Source organism: Galeopterus variegatus, unplaced genomic scaffold (genome assembly GCF_000696425.1).
Source record: "Galeopterus variegatus unplaced genomic scaffold, G_variegatus-3.0.2 Scaffold1672, whole genome shotgun sequence".
In the NCBI taxonomy this organism is placed as follows: Eukaryota; Metazoa; Chordata; class Mammalia; order Dermoptera; family Cynocephalidae; genus Galeopterus; species Galeopterus variegatus.
In genome coordinates, this window is record NW_007727783.1 from 118,165 (window position 1) to 136,729 (window position 18,565).

An 18,565-nucleotide genomic window follows, 5' to 3' on the forward strand; every position below is an offset into this window, starting at 1 on the left:
ATGACTGGTTTCTATATCCTCTCCACTGTCCACTCCCCCATCCCTTGGTGACTCATCCCTGAGCTTCCCAAGGAAGCCCCCACCCTCTGCCCTTTCCTCCCCACTTCCATGACTGGAAAATCCACCTCTGCCCCCCCATAGCAGGCCAGCCCCCTTCCTCCTCAGTCTCCCATCCCATCCCCCCACTGACAAGTTTCCTCTCTGGGACCAATCGCAGGGCGTAATCATAGCTGCCCCTACCTCGGTTTCCTCTGCTGGGTGGGATCAGGGGCTGGGCCCCCAAACGAGGCCCTGGCTTCCCCCTTCCTCAGGACAGCAGACAGAGAGGCGCAGGCCCAGGGAGCAGGGACTGACTTCCTCTTGTCCCAGAGTGAGCATGTCTGCCCTTTGCAAGCAGGTTTGGGTCTGTCACACAGAGGAAACCAAAACTAGCAAGAGGGAGGGAAGGCAGAGCGACCAATCAAGGGCGGGGTGAGGCTCAAAACCGGCGGGCTCCCTCCCTGGGGAGCCAGACCAAGGCTGGGGGTGATGGCGGAGCTGCAGCAGCTGCAGGAGTTTGAGATCCCCATGGGTCGGGAGGCTCTGCGGGGCAACCACAGCTCCCTGCTGCGAGTCGCAGACTACTGTGAGGACAACTACATGCAGGTAGGTGGAACGGGCACAGCCCCTGACACCCTAGGCCCAGGCGGGGTCATGGGACAAACCCGACAGGTACTTGTCCTGGGCCTTGGCCGAGAAATCCTCCCGCTCCGGACTTTGGCTTCATCTCAGTCCCCAAAACTTAACCCTGACCCCATGCTACCTGAGCCCTCCGTGTTCCCCTTCCTTCTCTCGGAGCCTCAGAGATGTCAGGGGACAGGCAGTGCTGTTCCATGCTGTTCTCAGGCCTCAGCCCAGGTTCATCTCCCCCAGAGCCCCGTACTCCAGAGACCCAAGGACCTTGTCCTCACACAAATGCTGGCGCATCATTCTGTTTTCAGGCTGGCCCTAGGCAAGACTTCAGAAGAACTTCCCAAGCACTGCGGTGAACTTGAGATGGACAAGGGAAAGGAGTTCTTTCCTTGATAGTTGAGGGAGAGGCGGAGAGAAGTCATAGTAGGCTGGGTTAAAGAAAGTGGGTCTGACCCAGAGGCAGGGGGATGGACAACATGACTGCTGGGAGCAGGCTACCAGCCAGAGAGGAGGAGGGTGGCATTTTATAACAGGGTGGTTTTTAAATCGTGTGGTTGTTCCAGAACTGATAATGTAGATGACTGGATCAGGGAAGAGGGGCAAGGGAACTCAACCATGATTGAACACTTCTGTTATTTCATGAAACCTTACAACTACCTTGGGAGACGAGTATCATAATTTCTATTTTATGGATGTGGAAACAACAGCTCGGGGAGGGGAGGTGACCTGTACAAGGTCACACAGCTCCAAAACGACATCAGCGCAGGCCTCCCTGACCCCTGGCACTGAGCTCTGTCGTCTCCATCTGTCTGCTTCCCTGACATGCTGTATGACTTTATTAAATTTATTTATTTATATTTTGGTGGCTGGCCAGTAAGGGGATCTGAACCCTGTATGACTTTAAGACTGTTTGCACTCTCCATCCTCGGTTTCCTCTGCTGTCTTAAGAGCTACAGGCTACCCTGTCACCCCCTGGGCAAAACTTCATTTCTCTAACCAAATTGTGAGCAGAGGAATGGGGACCTCCTAGCATAGTAAGAGTGCTGGGAGAAAAAAAAAAAAAAAAAAAGGAGCACGGGCAGATGGGAAAATGGCAGATCACAAAGAATCGGTGATAATAGCAGTTCAAACGCTCTGCACCCTTGCTTGCGCCAGCCTTGTTACCTGCATGGCCTCATTTTGTCCCCACCCTGGAACTGTGAGGTGAGCACAATGCCCACTTCACAGTGAGGAAGCTAAGATTTGGAAAGGATAAGTCACTTTCCCAGCGGTCTCCAAGCTAGTGTAAAAGTCTGGATTCAAACCCAGAAATCTGACTGCAGGGCCCACTCCCTAAATCTGTAGCTAAAAATGCTACCCCAGGTATAATTTTGGTCTGCATAGATGCTGAGTGACGGCCTGTAGATGAGATGGAACATGGCCTGCAAAGCAGGATACAAGCACCCCTTTCAACTCCCTCAGTAACTTCTGCACATCTCAAAGCACTTCCAGATGGGTTCTTATTTGCACACACAGTGTGCACACAGGCTTTGGGGTCACGAACACCTGAGTCCAATTTCCAGCTCTGCCACCTACCAGCTACAGGGCCTGTGGCAAGTTTCCCTCTGATTCTTATGCCTTCCTTCAGGGCTGGTTACACGAGTTAAATGGAATCAAGTATTAAAGCCTTTAGACCAGTGCCTGCCCCTTAAGAAGAGCAGAATGAATGGCAGCTATTACCATTACTGTTATTATAATCTTCATCAGAAAGAAAAAAGGCACATAAGATAACAAAATTCAAGTCTAACAAGGTGAAGCAACCCTTGCAAAAACACACAGGACATCGGAAGCCCTGACCCAGGTTGGAATCCCTGGACTCTTGCTTCCTTTGTGCAGAACACTAACTACCAGGCTATACAACCTTTCCTGGCCTCTCTGAGGATCTTTGTATGGGGAGCAAATGCCTAGGAAGGTTTCGGATGATTTCTCAGAACTGCTCTTATATAAGGCCTGGTTCCCACGCCCTCCATCCCCACCCCCACCGTCTCTCTCCCCTCAACCAGGTGTCAGGAAGCCTGTGGGGAATGGGGGAGGGCAGACCGGGGTCAAGTGCAGAGTTCTTAGTCAGGGTTGATTGAGTTTACAGTCAGAGTAATTTGTGTGATGAACAAGCAGACAGCCACCGAGCTGGATCCCAGACCCTTGTCCTTCCAGACCTAACTTTGGGCCAAGACCAACCAGGGGTCAGTAGAAAGCCAGGCTCGAGGCACCTAGAGCTGGGCCCAAGTAAACAATTCCACATGCCAGTACAGGAGAAGAGAGGCAAGCTAAGAAATCTGGGTACAGACTTGGGAGTAGTCATTGCTTTGTTCTGGTACTGTTTCCACACTTATTAAAGGAAGGTCTTGAACTAGAAGAAGACCTACTATCCTTTCTAGTTTTGTTTATTTCTTTTCTTGTCTTGTCTTTTTTGGCAGCTGGACAGTACAGGGATCTGAATCCTTGACCTTGGTGTTATCAGCACCGTGCTCTAACCAAATGAGTCCCCTTTCTGGTTTTAACATCTTGGGTTGATTTCTTTGCCTATTCAAGGTTCTTGGTGACATATGCTGATGAGATGTAAATTTGGTTACGAATGCTGATGAGATGTAAATTGACACACAAGTGAGCATCTCTTTCCCTGCTGTTGGAACAGAAAGGCAGGGAGAGAACCACAGCATGGGCTTCCTGGAAGGTTCTGGCTCAGGCTACACTGGAGGCACCCAGGTCTGTCTCAGGACCCTGCTCTGATAGTTTCTAGGTCTACTCTCCAATGACAGGCCCTGAGGGACACCTGAGGGGCCCAACAACAGGACCCCAGTGTGCAGCCTCACCTGTCGGTCCACTGGCCCTGCCTCTTGGAGAAAGGTACAGGTTATAGTGCAGGAACTCTATGACCAGACCAGAGATGAGGAAGCTGCCTCGGGAACCAAAAGGCCAGACAAGTTTTGCCCCAGCCCCCAGGTCCCATCTGGGACCGAAAAAAAACAACCCCTTTTGTCTTCAGCTACTCCTTGCCCAACCCTCCTCGACTGACTGGCAGAGTGACCCTGACCAGCACCTGGCACAGCACCTGGCGTGCAGTAGGAAGGTGCCCCGCAAGTGCTTGAGTCCCCATTCAGTCTGTTAGTTAACTCACAAATGCATATTTATTAAGTATCTTTTGTGGGGGGCGGGCACTACTCCGGGATAGGATACAGAGTAAAACAGACAAGCTCCCTGCTCTCATGGCACATACATTTTAGAAGGGTGAGTGGTGCAGGAATAGATAATAAAAAATAAGTAGATAAGTGATGTTTGATAGTGCTAAGTGCCATGAAGAAAAGAGAACGGGATAAATATGATAGAGTCCACAGAGAGGTGGGCTAGGGGAAATCTTAAACAGGGTAGTGAGGGCAGGTGTCTCTGAGGAGCTGAGACCTACTAATGAGAAGGGTTCTAGCAAGTGCAAAGGCCCTGCAGTAGAAACAATCCAGCTTGTTCTGGAACAGAAACCTAATTGCAATGTGGCTGGAGGGTGGTAAGTGAGAAGGGAGTGGCAGGGGGTGAGGGCGAAGAGAAAGGCAGGAGCCAGACCTGGAGGGGCAGTACATAGGCCATCGTTAGAAGTTTGGATTTTAGGGGCCGGCCTGTGGCTCACTTGGGAGAGTGTGGTGCTGACAACACCAAGTCAAGGGTGAAAAAAAAATAGTTTGGATTTTATTTTATTTTATTTTATTTTTTATTTTTTTTAAAAGATGACTGGTAAGGGGATCTTAACCCTTGACTTGGTGTTGTCAGCACCACGCTCAGCCAGTGAGCGAACCGGTCATCCCTATATGGGATCCGAACCCGGGGCCTTGGTGTTAGCACCGCACTCTCCCGAGTGAGCCACGGGCCGGCCCATTATGGGGAAGCTATTAGAAGAAATGAATAAATGAAACCACTCCGTTCTGAGCCTTAGTTTTTTTATCTGAGTTCCCAAAAACCAATCTCAAGGAGCACAAGAGTCAGCTGGGGAGCTTTTAAAGGCTTTTAAAGATTCATTGGTCTCACTCTTAGGGGATTTGGTGTGAAAGTCTAGGGTGCGGCCTGAGATTGGTTAGTTTATTTTTAAGAATGTCTCCTCCCACCACTATCGCCTTCCTCTTTCTCCTCTGCTATTCGCCCCTCAACCCCCAGAAGGAGAGCTTGTTACTGAAGTCTTCAGGAAGGTGGTGGGGTCTTCTCAACTCAATCCTCACCTGGACTATTAGAGGAGGAGTATCTTTTCCCCCTCCTTGCACCCATTCCCCCCGCCTGCAGATTTGCTTTCCTAACGTCCCCCGAGTCCCTCTGATTCCATCATTCTTATGGAAGCCACCTCAAGCTGAGAGTTGCTGCTTTCTCCCATAACAGCCCCCACCTTCCCTATATCCTCTCCCATCCTACCCGACCCAGCGAAGGACCCAGTGGAAAGTGCTGGTCTCAGGTCAGGGCTGTGTGTATTTCAGGCCACAGACAAGCGGAAGGCGCTGGAGGAGACCATGGCCTTCACCACCCAGGCACTGGCCAGCGTGGCCTACCAGGTGGGCAACCTGGCCGGGCATACTCTGCGCATGCTGGACCTGCAGGGGGCTGCCCTGAGGCAGGTGGAAGCCCGTGTAAGCACGCTGGACCAGGTAAGGGCTGCCAGAAGGTATCTTGTATCAACCCCCAACAATTCAGCCCTGTTCAGCAAAGGTTCCTTCCTGCCTCCCTCCACGTCAATTGCCCAGCGCTACTGCAGAAGGGTGGCACTACCCCAGCTCTCTGGGCCTCCTTATCTCTGTAAGTAATGTCTTAGTGGGGGGCCTTGTTTCCCCATCACACTGTGAATTCCCTGAAGGCAGAGAGCTCTTGTTTTCTTTGAATTCTCCTGTTGGGGCTCAGAAAACAATACCCTCAAACAAAGGCCTCAGAAGCAGCCTCAGAAGCAATTTCTCCCTGACCTTCTGCCCTCCTGTCTCTCGCCCCTCATTCTCCCCCAAGGCAAGCCATAGAAACCAGAATTCCTTTTTACCAAGGCGAGTCATAGAAACTGAACCCCTTTTCCCCTAAGCCAGAAGGCAACAAGCCTAAAAATATTACTCAAACCGTCCCCCTACCTTTCTGTATAACAGCTGGACCTAAAGAAATTAAGTCACTCATGAGAGCGGGCTCCTACTCCACACCCAGGTGGAAGAAATGCTGCATAGAGAGTCCAGGAAGAACCTGCACAGGCCTTGCTGAGCCTCCTCACTCTGTCTATTACCCTTAGATCTCAGCCTTAGCATATCCTTTTTGTCCAATACAGTTCTACCCAGCTGTCAATTCTTCATAGAACCTAAGCATAAAAATGGACAGTTTCCCCTGTATCTTTGGGTCTTCAATCTGTCGGCTCCCATGTCAGGTAAAACTATAATCCGACAAATTTGTTATGCTTTCCTCTTGTTGACCTGTCTTAGTTATAGCAGTGTCAGCTGTGATCCTTATGAGGGAGAGGAAAGGGATCATCCTCTTCCTGCCCCTACGTGACCCTGGACATTAGAAAGTAGTGTGGTGGCTATGTAGTTCAGGAAAGGAGAAAATGGACCCTGTTTGCATCTGAATATAGGCAGTGACTTAATAAATGTCCTAGACCCCCGGGTGCTTGCTTGGCAAGGTCATCTTCAGCCCTGGAAGCACTGCTACCACCATACAGCATCCCCCCACCCCCAACTCTTCTAGCATACACACCCTCCTCCTTCCTTCCTGGATCCTTGACCGAGCAATTGCCCCATGGAGCATGTGCACAGATCCAGCTACACATTGGGCCTGGCCTGCGCATCACCCACGTGTCCAGCACACGGGGTGTGTCTTTTCCTGTCACCCCAGCAGACCAGAGTTCCCACCCTCTCAGTGCTGCAGGTTTCTCCATGGAACATTCCAGGAGGAAGTTAATTCACTTATTTATCCCCCCAGAGGGAGAGCTGATCCAGTCCCCTCCACATTATCCCACTCTGCTCTGGAGGCAGCCCGGGGCTTCAGTCTCTTCCCAGCATCCCCAGGGATGTTCCGTTTTCTCTTTTCCTCTTGATCCTGCTCAGCTAATAATAACCCTCATTCTTTTCCACCAGGAAGTTGCTCCAAAGTGGCTCTATCCTTCTCCCGCTACTCTTTTCTCAACTGCTGTGTAAAACTCACTCTTTCTCTGGACCTCACTGCCTCCCATGGTCCCCATCCCTACCCCCAAATCTCTATCCTCTTCCTCCCTCAGGGGGAAGGGCACTGGACACAGACCGCCCTCCACTGTCACCTCAAACCCTGTCATGCAGATGGTGAACATGCACATGGAGAAGGTGGCCCGAAGGGAGATCGGCACCTTAGCCACTGTCCAGCGGCTGCTCCCCAGCCAGAAGGTCATCGCCCCCAAGAGCCTGCCCCCTCTCACCCCATACTACAGGAGACCCCTCAACTTTGGCTGCCTGGATGATGTTGGCCATGGGATCAAGGTAGAGAAGGACCCCTACTCTTCCCACATCCACCCTCTCCTGCCTCAGGGCTCCCTTCTCTCCAGGTTTCCAGTTCTTTTCCTCACCCCTTGTCCCAACAAGCCACCCCTTTCTTTCTCTACTCCCTCAAGCCATCACCCTAAGCCCCCCTCTTCCTCAAATCTTGTAATCCTTCCATGATCCCCTCCCTTCATGACTGGCCTTTACCCTGTACTCAGATGATCTGCTGAATGTGAGATCCTGAGCACCCCCACCACCACCCTGTGGGTTCTGGGTGTGCATGTGAAAGGGAAGAGGGGGAAGGGAGGGCATCAGGGTGTGCATGAGAATGGCTCCCCAGCCACATGAGAACAGCAACTTCCTCTGTCTGGGGGTTTGAGGTCACCGCACTGAGCAGTCACCCCAGAGCTGCTGTTGGTGGGGAGGGGTGGGGATGCGGCCACACAAAGGAGACATGGTGAAGAGAGGGGAGCATGACTCCAGCATTTGCTTCTTGGCCCATCTCCTTCTGCAAGGTGTAGAAAGCACGCAGGGGTGGGTGTGCACAATCACGCCCCGTTTTGTCAATTCCTCTCCACACTTCAACATTCCAGATTAGATTAGACTCTCCTGTATCTAAAAGACCCCCTTCATATTCTTAACATATCAGCCCCCCAAAAAAGGGAAACTACACTCCCTCCTTCAGTCACCAGGCCTCCCCACCAGCAAGTTCTTCCTGTTCCAACTTAAATTCTTTATGCTTCAGCTCAAGTCCCTTTTGTCTTGTCCCTAGCGAAGTGTAGCGAACGAACAGAGACCATCATTTCCCATGTGCCCACACTTGGGGAAACCCCATCAGTAACAGAGGTGCCCTCTTGCACACGGGCTTGTACACTCCCCCGTAGGTCCAGGGTCCCACTCCTTTCTCCCTGAACTCCTCAAAGTCCTACAGGTCTGTGAAAGTGACAGGTGGGGCACTTCTGCCTGTGACGTGCCCTCTCCTTTCCCCGCCCCCTCCTCAGTCCATGCTGGGGTTGGGGTCTGGTCAAAGTTAAGGACCACCACGCCGGTGGGCTCCAGCTCTCTGGGCTCTGAGATTGGTTTGGGGGAGGAGAGGGGATGATGGGCTCCCTCAGCCCGCTGTGGCTACGCAGAGGAAGTGGCCGCCAGACCGTGTCTGCGCTCGGAGGTTTCTGTCGGCGCCTTGGGCAGGCACGGACAAGAAGGGGGTGGGTGTGGGGGAAGGGCGGGCGAGGGGGCTGGGAAGTGGAAGTGGGAACTGTCCCCGTGCTCTCCCTTCCCCATTTCCTTTCTGGGATAAGGGTGGAGACGGTCGCCCCACCCCAGATGTCAGCCCCGGCCCCCCTCCTTCGTAGGACATGAGCACGCAACTGTCACGGACCGGGACCCTGTCTCGAAAGAGCGTCAAGGCGCCTGCCACACCCTCCACCGCCACCCTGGGGTAAGGTGTCACCGCGATCCAAATCAGCCTGGCCCTGCCCGGCGCGATCCTGAAACTCACCCCGCCCCCCGCCCCCGACGCCTGGAGCCCTGATGCTTACGACGGCGGCCTGAGTCCTGGCGCCACACCTCCCCCTCCTACGGCTGCTCCCTGCCCCTCATCCCCGGGGGGCCAGAAGCCTTCCTCCGTCCTCCCGGTACGCCGCCCTCCCCCCCAGGAGACCACCCCGGATCCCGGAGCCGGTGCATCTCCCGGTGGTGCCCGACGGCAAACTCTCCGCCGCCTCGTCCGCCTCTTCCCTGGTCTCGGCCGGGTGAGCCCTACAAGTCCAAGTGGGAAGGCGGGCGGTGGGAGGTAGATTTGTCACAGTGACGACTGCGGTTGGGAGGACTCGGGATCACAGGGGCAGAGTCAGAGGGCGGGGCCGTGGGGGATGCTGAGCTGGAGGTGTCCGCCAACCGAGTCCAGCCCCGCTGTCCCCGGTCTTCAGCAGCGCCGAAGGTGTCGGCGGGGTCGCCGCGCCCAAGGGGCAGGCAGCACCCCCGCCCCCACCTCTCCCCAGCTCCACGGCCCCACCTCCTCCGCCAGTGGCCGCCGAGGTCTTCCAGCTGCTGCCGCCACTGGAGGATCTGTCCCCGCCCCCGCAGGGTAAGGAGCTCCGCCCACCCCACCCGTCTCGGATCTGACCCCGCCCGCCTCAGGGAGCACTTCGTCCTAGGTGGGGGGAACGGGAGGACAAGGAGGCGGAGGGAGTGAACTAACACAGCTTAGCGCCCGAAGCTGCTTTGCAATTTTCTCATTTAACATATGAAGCAGCTAAGGCTGAGCGGTTAAGTGACTTGTTCAAGGTCAGGGGCAGTCTGACTACCCTATAGTGTTCCCTTTCGGGGCTTACTGAGCGCCTACTACGTGCATTGTGGGAGAGCCAGGAGGGGTGAGGACTGGAGGAAGATGACATAAAATGGGTAGATTATGGGACCTGCTCTCCAGCAGCAAAGTTTCCTGAGGCGGGCTCCCCGCGCCACTTGCAGCCCTTCTGCTTTCCCTCCCAGCTGCAGAGCTGCCCCCGCCCCTGGACCTGCCCCCTCCTCCGCCCCTGGATGTGGATGATTTGGAGCTGCCGCCTCCGCCCCCGCCAGGCTTTGGGCCGGAAGAGCCCAGCTGGGTCCCCGCTGCATACTTGGAAAAAGGTACCCGACTCCTGGGCCTGAAGGGCACCAGGCCCCGCGTCCCGGGTTCTGGCCTCTATTGGTTGCCCTAACCCCCACTCTTCTACCCCAGAGGCATTCCCCCTCTCTCTGTAAAGGTGTGAGCCTGTGCACCCCCCTCCACACACACACACAATTTTCTGACGAACTGAGTTCAGAAGCACACTGGGAAGAGAGCAGCTATTGGTACTGAATATTAACTGAGCAGGGGAGGGGTCCTGAGGCTTAGAAGAAGCGCCCCCCTCCCTGCAGCTCTCTGTCCTTGATGACCCCTAGAGTCCAGCATTTGAGCCCCTGCATCCTCATGGGGGGCGGAGGGGGGATAGGAAGCACATCTCACCGCACCCTCTCCTCCCAACCCGCAGTGGTGACACTGTACCCATACACCCGCCAGAAGGACAACGAGCTCTCCTTCTCTGAGGGCACCATCATCTGCGTCACCCGCCGCTATTCCGACGGCTGGTGCGAGGGCGTCAGCTCGGATGGGACTGGATTCTTCCCTGGGAACTATGCGGAGCCCAGCTACTGACACCCTGGGGCTCTCCGGGTGGCTCCCCCAGGCCGTACCCTGAGCGGGCCTCTTGAGCCCCAGGCCAAAGCCAGCTCCACACTCACAGCGGGAACAGGTCTGCCCACCTCTTGGGCTGTGAGCTGTGTTCTGTCCCTTCCCGCTACTGTGGTGAGAAGGGGCTTTGGGAAGAGAGAAGAGGTACCCAGAGGCCTGCTGCAGCAGATGGCAAAGAACTGGAGGACAACAGGGAGTTTGTCCACAGAGGACTCCTACTCCACACAGGGTGGGGTCTCCAGCTGCAAATGCCAACCTTGAATAAAACTCTGATGACCTCCTGCAGGGCTACGAGGCCAGAGAGAAGAGGGATTGAAAGCATCCCGGTTTAAAGCCTTCTGCTAATTATAGTCCCCAAGCAGCAGTATCTCTCCCATCTTTTCAGTCCTCATTAAGTGCTGCCTACACTGGACCCCAGATGCTCCTCTGCAGCCATTGACTGCAACTTACCCTTTTGCCTATTGCTTGCTGTGTGTGTTAGGTGTTCAGTTTTGGTTCCTTAAGCTGGGCACTTGCCCAAAAGCCCTCCCTCACTTAAGTGGGGCTCTGTGAGCTCCTCATTCTCACCCCTCAGACTGCGGCGCGAGAGATCTCAGGCACCTCTCCCCTTCACCTCCTTTATAGTTCTAAAACACCAGAGCGGGAAAGGGCTTGGGTTTCGCTGGCTCTACTTAAACATCATGGCTTTCTGTTCCATACGGAAGGAGGGGGGCGCGGAAGGCCCAGCCCACGGGGGCGACTTTGGTGAAGTCCCTGGTCTCTTGCTGCATAGACGAGGCTGGGGTGCGAGGAGACACCGTCGCATGCTGCGAGGTCCCTGGCTGGCTGGACCCGAGCCGGACTGTGTTACCTCTTTCCACCACCAGGAGGCGACTGTTCCCTCCGGCTTTTTTTCCACTGGGGGTGCTGGAGGGGTGGGCGAGGGGAGGGAGGCAAAAAGGTGTAGCGAGTACAGAAATAGTGTGGGGTCGCGGCGGGGGGAGCAAGATCGAGGCGGCCTGGGGCCGCTGGCGGAGAGTAGCATCTGTCTCCGCAGGGAGTCCGGTGTGGCCATGAGGATTTCGTCATCTTGGGTCCCCTTGACAGAAGACTGGGGGAGGGGAGGTTACGCGGCCCCAGGCAATGGCTAAAGCAGTGGGAGATGTTCCTTCTCTCACCTGCCAGGGAGCCCCTTTCTCCCAGTTCGGAGGACAAGGTTTTTGGAAACACTGCTGCCTTCCAAGGTATGCATACCCCCACCCCTACCCCTCCTTTGGGCCAGACCCAGAATTTAACTGTTTGCAGAAACTGGAGGAGGCAGCCGAGCTGGGTTAACTGCATAGATGGGGATGGCTCCAAACCCCGTCCCCCAGCCCCCAAATGGACGAAATTCCAGAAATTCCCGGAGGGCCATAGCAAAGCGAAAGGGATAAGGGAGTAGTAAAACTAGGTTTGTCTTTCGCGATTCCCCCTTCCCCACCCCCTTTCCCGCGCGGGCTCCCGGGCGCCCCCTGCCGGCGGCCGTCCTCAGCACGTCTTCAGCACCTGTTGCAGATGGAGGCGCACGTCGGCGCCCGTTTCCCAGGGCACCACGCTGGCGCGGAAGGAGCTGGGCTCGGCCTTCTGCGCCTCCTGTATGAGGCGGTGCATGGGGTAGCCGCGGCGCGGGAAGGCCACGTCGCCGCCCGCCAGCAGCCCCATGGGGCAGAAGTCGTTGGCGCCGTCGCCCACGTAGAAGAGGCGCTCGAAGTGCACGCCGTCGTGGGCCCGCTCGCGCAGGTAGTCGCTGAGCACCTTGTGCTTGCACATGTTGGCGGGACAGCGCGCGCAGCTGTGTGTGTGGAAGGGCCGCAGCGCCAGCAGTCCCCGCGCGTCGGGCCCCGCAGGGTTGCTGAAGATGCGGCGGAACAGGCCGTGGTGGCCAGCGGCGCGCAGCGCGCTCTCCACGCCGAAGGTGTTGGCATCCGAGACGAGAATAACCTCGAAACAGGAGCCCTGCTTGGCCACAAACTGCAGCAGGTCGCCCATGCCCGGCGACAGGGGGATGGCCTCGTAGATGGCGCGCAGGTCCCGCGGCCGCACGCCCTGCTCGCCCAGGTACTTGAAGACCCGCTGCATGTACTCGTTGTAGAAGCCCTCGCGGTAGGTGGCACGCAGGCTCTCGGGCAGCCGCTGGCCCGGCGCGGCGCGCACGATCGAGTCGTCGCTGTTTTCGTCCACGATCGTCTCGTCGAAGTCGAAGGTCAGGAGGAAGCGCGGCGCGCCCTGCGCAGCCATCCTGCCGTCCTGGGAGCAGGGGGGAGAGGAGCAGGAGGGGGAAGGGGCAAGCGAGAGGCGGCGCGGCGGGAACCGGCCGGGGAGAGGCTGGTTAGCGAGCCGCGGCCAGAGGCGCTGGCACATCCGAGACCTGAGGAGGACCCAAGGCTGGTTAAGCTGGAGGAGTACTCGACGCCCCCGCCGCCACCCCCAACCTTCCCTGCCCACCCCCTGGGTACCTCTCTGTTTACTGCACTGGCGGGACCCGGCCGGGGAGAGGCTGGTTAGCGAGCCGCGGCCAGAGGCGCTGGCACATCCGAGACCTGAGGAGGACCCAAGGCTGGTTAAGCTGGAGGAGTACTCGACGCCCCCGCCGCCACCCCCAACCTTCCCTGCCCACCCCCTGGGTACCTCTCTGTTTACTGCACTGGGGTTTATGCCCAGAGGACCACCCTACTCCTGAACCCAGAAGGGCTTCCTCGGCACCTGTTTCTGCTACTCTCCTTCGGGGCCGTTGGAGTTTAACAAGGGTCAGCTTAAAAAAAGAGAAAAGCAGCTTCCAAGGGATCACCTATTTGGGGAGGTTTCTGGACTAGAATGTTTTGGAGACTTCCAATGGCTCCCTGTTGTTGGTGGGGACAAAGAGAGGGTGGAGGGAACCCTCTGCTTTCTCCTTCCTAACACGGTCAAGTGAAAGCACCCATTTGCCCATGTGGAGCATCCCCCTTATTCTCCTTTTGCACCATGGTGCACCATGCGGGGAGATGGCTTGCGGGACTCTGGTGGGCAGTGAGGAGCCAGGCTCCAGGGAGACTTTGGCATCATCCAAGGCGTGTGGACAATGAGAGCCAGGTCCTCAAGCCTGGATGGAAGCTAAATGCCAGGCCTGGAGAGTTTAGTGTCTGGGCTTCTGCACTGGCCACAGAACTGCCTTGTAGCCCTTGGAAAAACCAGATAGGTGGATCCACCACACAAGACCCAGGAAGGCTCTCTGGGAGTTGCTTGCAGCCAGATGGCACTGGGCAGGGATCCAGAGATGGGACACAGCTTCTCCAGAAATGTTTAGGGCCCTGTGCTGACAGCTCATCACTAATCACTTGCCAGTTCCCTGGGAGGAACGTGTCAGCGGGTGGGGTTTCTGCCAGAGTCCGAAGCAAGCGGGCAGCAGGAGAACCAGTGGGGCTTGGGGAGGTAGGAGCCTCCCGAACCAGGCCACGACATACCTGGGAGACAGGTAAGGGAGAGGAAAGAGAGCAGCAGTGGCTGAAAAGGCAGAGAAGGAGGGAGCAGTTAGTGGAGACATGGCGGGGGTGGGGGGGCTGGGAGGAAGTCATGCTAGGGAGGGCGGGTGATGGGAAGACTGAGTGGGGGTGGGAGAGCTCCAGAAAGTGGAGACCTGGGACCAGAATCATGTTGAGGGGAGGGTGGGGGACAGGATGGGAGACAACAGGGGAAGTGTCAGGACACAAAGAAAGGCAAGCAAATGCAGACAGCAGGAGCCTTCTGCAGCCTGTCCCTGCCACCTTTGCCCTCCAGCAGCTGTGTGCGAGGGGGCAAAGAGAGCGGATCACGTACAGCTTCAGAATACCCACCACACTGCCTTTCTTCCTCCCAGCCTCCCACCCCAGTCAGTCGAGATGGAACCATTCCTCTTTCTGGTTTCTTCCTAACCCCCTTTTACCTTCCTGGGATGTTCATGGCCTGGCACACACACTTTGTGCAACAGAAGTTCAAGCTCTTTATTTCAGAGCTGAGACTTAAACCTGGCTATCTGCCTGCCTAACAGAACTGTCCCTTCATCCTCATCCCTAGAATCACACTCTGGTCTCACCAACATCCTGTTGGGCATCTCAGTGGTTCAGGATCCCTGGAGTGGAGGGTGTAAAGTATCAGGACCCCACACCTGGGATGGAAGTCTCCTGGGATTTTGAAGTCCAGTGGGGGAGAGGGCAAGCATAAAAGGGGCTAGATAGGGCTCCTCCCACCCCGTGATGGAAAAATAGAGTCTTAGGCCTCAGCCTAAGAGACCCTTGGAGGCGCCCACTTACCCTAGACAGGCATCGGAGGCCGGCGACTGGAAAACACCCGTTCATGGTCAATGTATCACCCTGGGCACCACCTGTAGGGACTGTTGGTCTCCAGCCGTCATCAAGAGCTCCTGACAACCACAAAAGTCTGTTTCAGGGTGCCTGGTCAGCTGGCTTTGCTTCCACCACTTAATGCCCACCTGGCCCTATCCCTCCTGCTGAGCCCCAGGAGCCACTCCCAGGGTTGCAGTGAAAAGAACCACTCAAATAGGCACGGCACTTACAGACCACAACACACCTTGTGAAGCATCCTCTTCATAATCCCCTGACACTGGGGAGGTTACAGATAATATTATGGGAGACCCAGAGAGGTTAACTGATTTGGCCAAAGGTCACCCACTGTAAGTGGCAGGGACAGATCTCAAAACTGGATCTTAGAGTCTGAGACCAGTGCTTTTTTTTTTCTCTAGTATGACCACTGCCCCTTACATGTGTATGGTGCATCGTAGTTTACAGATCACCTTCACTCACATTCTGTCACTACTCATCAGCCCCACACATCAGCAGATGAGAAGGGATCAGAATGTTAACAATCTCGCCATGCTGTTTACGAGGGCAGAGCCAGGTTCATGAACACTTCCACAGCTTTGCCGTCCTGCCCTCAAAATGGAGGGAGCAGATGACCAGGGCTTATTGTACCACAGCTAGGGGGCTGGAACCTCTGGGTCCCAAGGGTGGTCTGGGACCGGCCTCTCCAGTGCTTTCAAGGGTCTGGCAGTCAGACAGGAAAGTCAGGATGAAATCTCTGCTGGACTTGGGTGTATGGCTTTGGGGACTGGATTTGGCCTACAAAGGACACCACTGACAGCTTCCATTGCCTCCCTACTCCCCTACCCCTCCAGCCCGAGGTTGAATGAGAGACCAGAGGCAGTAGGGACAGAACTGGAAAGATACTGAGAGCCAGGAGACTAGACCAGAGCAAAGGCCTGGCTGGCTACCGCCCTCTGGTGGTGACTATGGTTGACACTTTAAACCCTCTGACTTTGTCAAGGTGACAGTCTCCCCTGACCATCCAGGGCAGCAGAGACAAGCAGTTGCCCCAGAGAGGGACTGGGACACTCCAGGAGTGGGGTACAGGCTCTACCACCCCCCATCTGGAGGTACCTCCTCCCACCTTCTCCAGTAGGGATAGGATATGGGTCTCAGTTTTTCCCTAAGAACTTTTAATCTAGGAATTGAGAGAGGTGGCCAAAGCTGGATGGGGCAGTGGGCAAAGAGAAGGAGGGGGTTGGGAGAGGAGACACAGGTCAAGGAGAAAGTGGGGGGGTGGTATAGGGGACAAGGGAATGGCATGTATTGGCAGGTGGGTGGGAGGGCTGTCCCCAGTCCCTGTCCACAGGGAGTTTCAGCCTTCCAGAATTCTGGCTGGTATCACATGTCTGACCGGAGCTGGCGAGTCAGAGGAGAAAGGTCAGGGGATGCCACTCCCATTATAAAAGCAAACATGGACAGGCACGTGTCAGGCGCGGGAAGAAGCAAGGGGCAGATACAAAGACACAAAGGGGTCACCAGCAGTCACCCCTCTAGAGACCAACTTTCATCCCATAGAAAAAGGTCTCATTACTTTGCCCTTATTTCTTTTTCTTTCTGTCCTTTTTCTTGGGGGCGGGGGGGGGGGAATATTCTACTGATCTTTAATTATGCTCAAAACTTCTCATTTCTCATAGCAAAATACATAGTTACATTTTTTTTTATCTCATAATAGTATTTAGGGAAATCAGTTAAACACTTATTGTTTGGTGAATTGCCCTTGTTTCTTTCAGTTTCCAAAGCAGAAAGCCAGGCATCCTGGGGTTCTTCCCCTGGAAACCGAGAAGGCCATGCTGTGACACCCGACCACCACCCCACAGTAGTCAGAGGGACCCTGTCCCCAGTCAAAATCTGCCTCCCATAACCATCCAAACGGTTCCTTACCTCTGGCAGCTTTGTCCTGAGTGATGGGGGGGGGGGGGGGGGGGGAATATTCTACTGATCTTTAATTATGCTCAAAACTTCTCATTTCTCATAGCAAAATACATAGTTACATTTTTTTTTATCTCATAATAGTATTTAGGGAAATCAGTTAAACACTTATTGTTTGGTGAATTGCCCTTGTTTCTTTCAGTTTCCAAAGCAGAAAGCCAGGCATCCTGGGGTTCTTCCCCTGGAAACCGAGAAGGCCATGCTGTGACACCCGACCACCACCCCACAGTAGTCAGAGGGACCCTGTCCCCAGTCAAAATCTGCCTCCCATAACCATCCAAACGGTTCCTTACCTCTGGCAGCTTTGTCCTGAGTGATCAACTCCCTTCGTGGTCACCAAAGAGTCCCTCAGAGAAAATGGGGGCAGGATCTCAGCTTCTCCCACAGGCTAGAGAAGGGAGAGAAGAGAACGGTTTCTGGGGGGTGGCAGGGAGTCCATATTCTAGTCCCATCTAAAAGCAGTGCCTGCCTCCCTGGCTCCACACTAGATCAGATTCTTGCCTGCTTCCTCCCGCCTTTTATACAAATGTTCTTAGATTAAATCTGTGGGAGTGGGTGGGAGGGTCCTAGAGATGGGGGAGGAGAAACAGGCCCCTCATTAGCATAGGCCCTAAGTTTGAAATTACCCTCTTAATAGGTGGATGGAGCCTCCAGGAAAGTTTCATCGGATAGTTTTCCACAGGAAAAGTGCAGGATGAGGATGGGGGTGAGGGCCCAGATATACCACAGTATGTGGTGTTATAACACCAAAGTCAAGGGTTCGGATCCCCCAGTTTGGATCCCCATACCAGCCAGCCGCCAAAAAGAAAAAAGAGAGAAAGAAAGAAAAAGAAATACCACAGTAACAAGGCCTCTCTGCCCAAGAACAAGGCTCCTCATATCAATTACTAGAAATCAGATCCAAAACTAAGCTTTTATTTCCTCCCTCCTCCAGGCAGCCACCCCAACTTCACCACCTTCCTTGCTCACCACCCCCAAGCAGCAAATAGGAAAGACAGAGCACCAGAGAGGTCAAGCTACATCCTGGGGGTCACACAGCATCAGAACCAGGATTAGAATCAGGGGTCTCTAGGCACTTCTTGAGGTAGTTGCAGCTGGAGCTTCGCCTATTGCCCTGGAGACTTCCTTGGGCTGTGAACTTGCTGTCCTGACTAGCTGGCAGTGATGACCTGGAACCCCGGTGCCAGAGGGATCTGGGACTAAGAGGCACCTCTGGACTCTCCCTGCCTGGGCAGACAAGCTGGAAGGGGATGCTCACTGGGCAGGGGCAGGGAGGTGGCAGCTGCCGGTGGGGTGGGGGGAAAGATATTTTTAGAGGTGACTTGAAAGCAAGCACTCTGGCACACCCCCAGCTGGCGGGCGCTTCGCTCCAATGCGGGCGGGGGGTGCGCAGCTCGGGAAAGGAGGGGACTTGTGGGTGGCGGGGAGCAAGGGGGCACGGATTCCTAGGCTTTGCCGGGTTCGTGGACGGAGGGATATCCGGGAACCACGGTCCTGGGGTAGGAAGAGAAGGGAACTCATTCCTTTGCTCCAGGGACTCCCCCGCTGGCACGCGCGTGAAGGAGCGCCTTCAAACTCCGCACAGCCCCCACCTGACACTGGGACCCCAGCCCTTCCCTACCTCCGGCGGCCCAGGACTCACGTGGGGGCAGCGGCGGCGGCGGCAGGTCTGTCCCAGCTGAGTTTGGAGTGTAAGGAGTGGGGAGAGGGGCTAGCTGAGGTAATTGGGCGCAGGATGGAGCAAGGGGTGCTTACGGGAATTGGAGGGGACGCGATGCCTTACCCACCCCCGGATTTCTGGGCTTCGGCTCACGAGTCCCTCCACTCCCGAGGGACCGTGGATGATGTCCGTTTGGGCCGTCCCCTCCACCTGTCCCCCATCCCCCCCGGGCCGCCGCCGCGTCCCC

General features: G+C 55.5%; 2 protein-coding genes across 4 annotated transcripts; one reads left to right on the plus strand and one right to left on the minus strand.

Moving 5' to 3' along the window:
- Positions 1-228: 228 nt before the first annotated feature.
- On the plus strand, positions 229-10,695 carry ABI3 (ABI family, member 3). 2 transcript variants are annotated; one of them, XM_008578375.1, is made up of 8 exons: positions 229-645; positions 5,163-5,330; positions 6,984-7,160; positions 8,516-8,601; positions 8,819-8,914; positions 9,092-9,249; positions 9,654-9,791; positions 10,175-10,695. In XM_008578375.1, exons 1-8 carry the CDS (start codon positions 529-531, stop codon positions 10,336-10,338), a joined length of 1,104 nt encoding a protein of 367 aa, XP_008576597.1. In that variant the 5' UTR covers positions 229-528; the 3' UTR covers positions 10,339-10,695. The 2 variants fall into 2 exon arrangements, with proteins under 2 accessions (XP_008576597.1, XP_008576599.1); XM_008578377.1 differs by having other exon boundaries at positions 473-645; positions 5,163-5,312.
- A 282-nt stretch (positions 10,696-10,977) lies between these two features.
- Positions 10,978-18,565, minus strand: PHOSPHO1 (phosphatase, orphan 1). Of its 2 annotated transcripts, none has more exons than XM_008578379.1 (3): positions 18,301-18,565; positions 14,658-14,767; positions 10,978-12,639 (listed from the first exon to the last, which is right to left on the minus strand). In XM_008578379.1, the coding sequence occupies exons 2-3, from the start codon at positions 14,700-14,702 to the stop codon at positions 11,881-11,883; spliced, it is 804 nt and encodes a 267-aa protein (XP_008576601.1). In that variant the 5' UTR covers positions 14,703-14,767; positions 18,301-18,565; the 3' UTR covers positions 10,978-11,880. The 2 variants fall into 2 exon arrangements, with proteins under 2 accessions (XP_008576601.1, XP_008576600.1); XM_008578378.1 differs by having other exon boundaries at positions 10,978-12,760.

Coding starts and splice junctions, on each gene's coding strand:
- PHOSPHO1 (XM_008578378.1), bottom strand. CDS start 12,753: ATGTGCCAGCGCCTCTGGCCGCGGCTCGCTAACCAGCCTCTCCCCGGC.
- ABI3 (XM_008578375.1), top strand. CDS start 529: ATGGCGGAGCTGCAGCAGCTGCAGGAGTTTGAGATCCCCATGGGTCGG. Junction 5,331..6,983: donor GTGTAAGCACGCTGGACCAG/GTAAGGGCTGCC, acceptor CCTGTCATGCAG/ATGGTGAACATGCACATGGA. Junction 8,602..8,818: donor CCCTCCACCGCCACCCTGGG/GTAAGGTGTCAC, acceptor CCTCCCCCCCAG/GAGACCACCCCGGATCCCGG.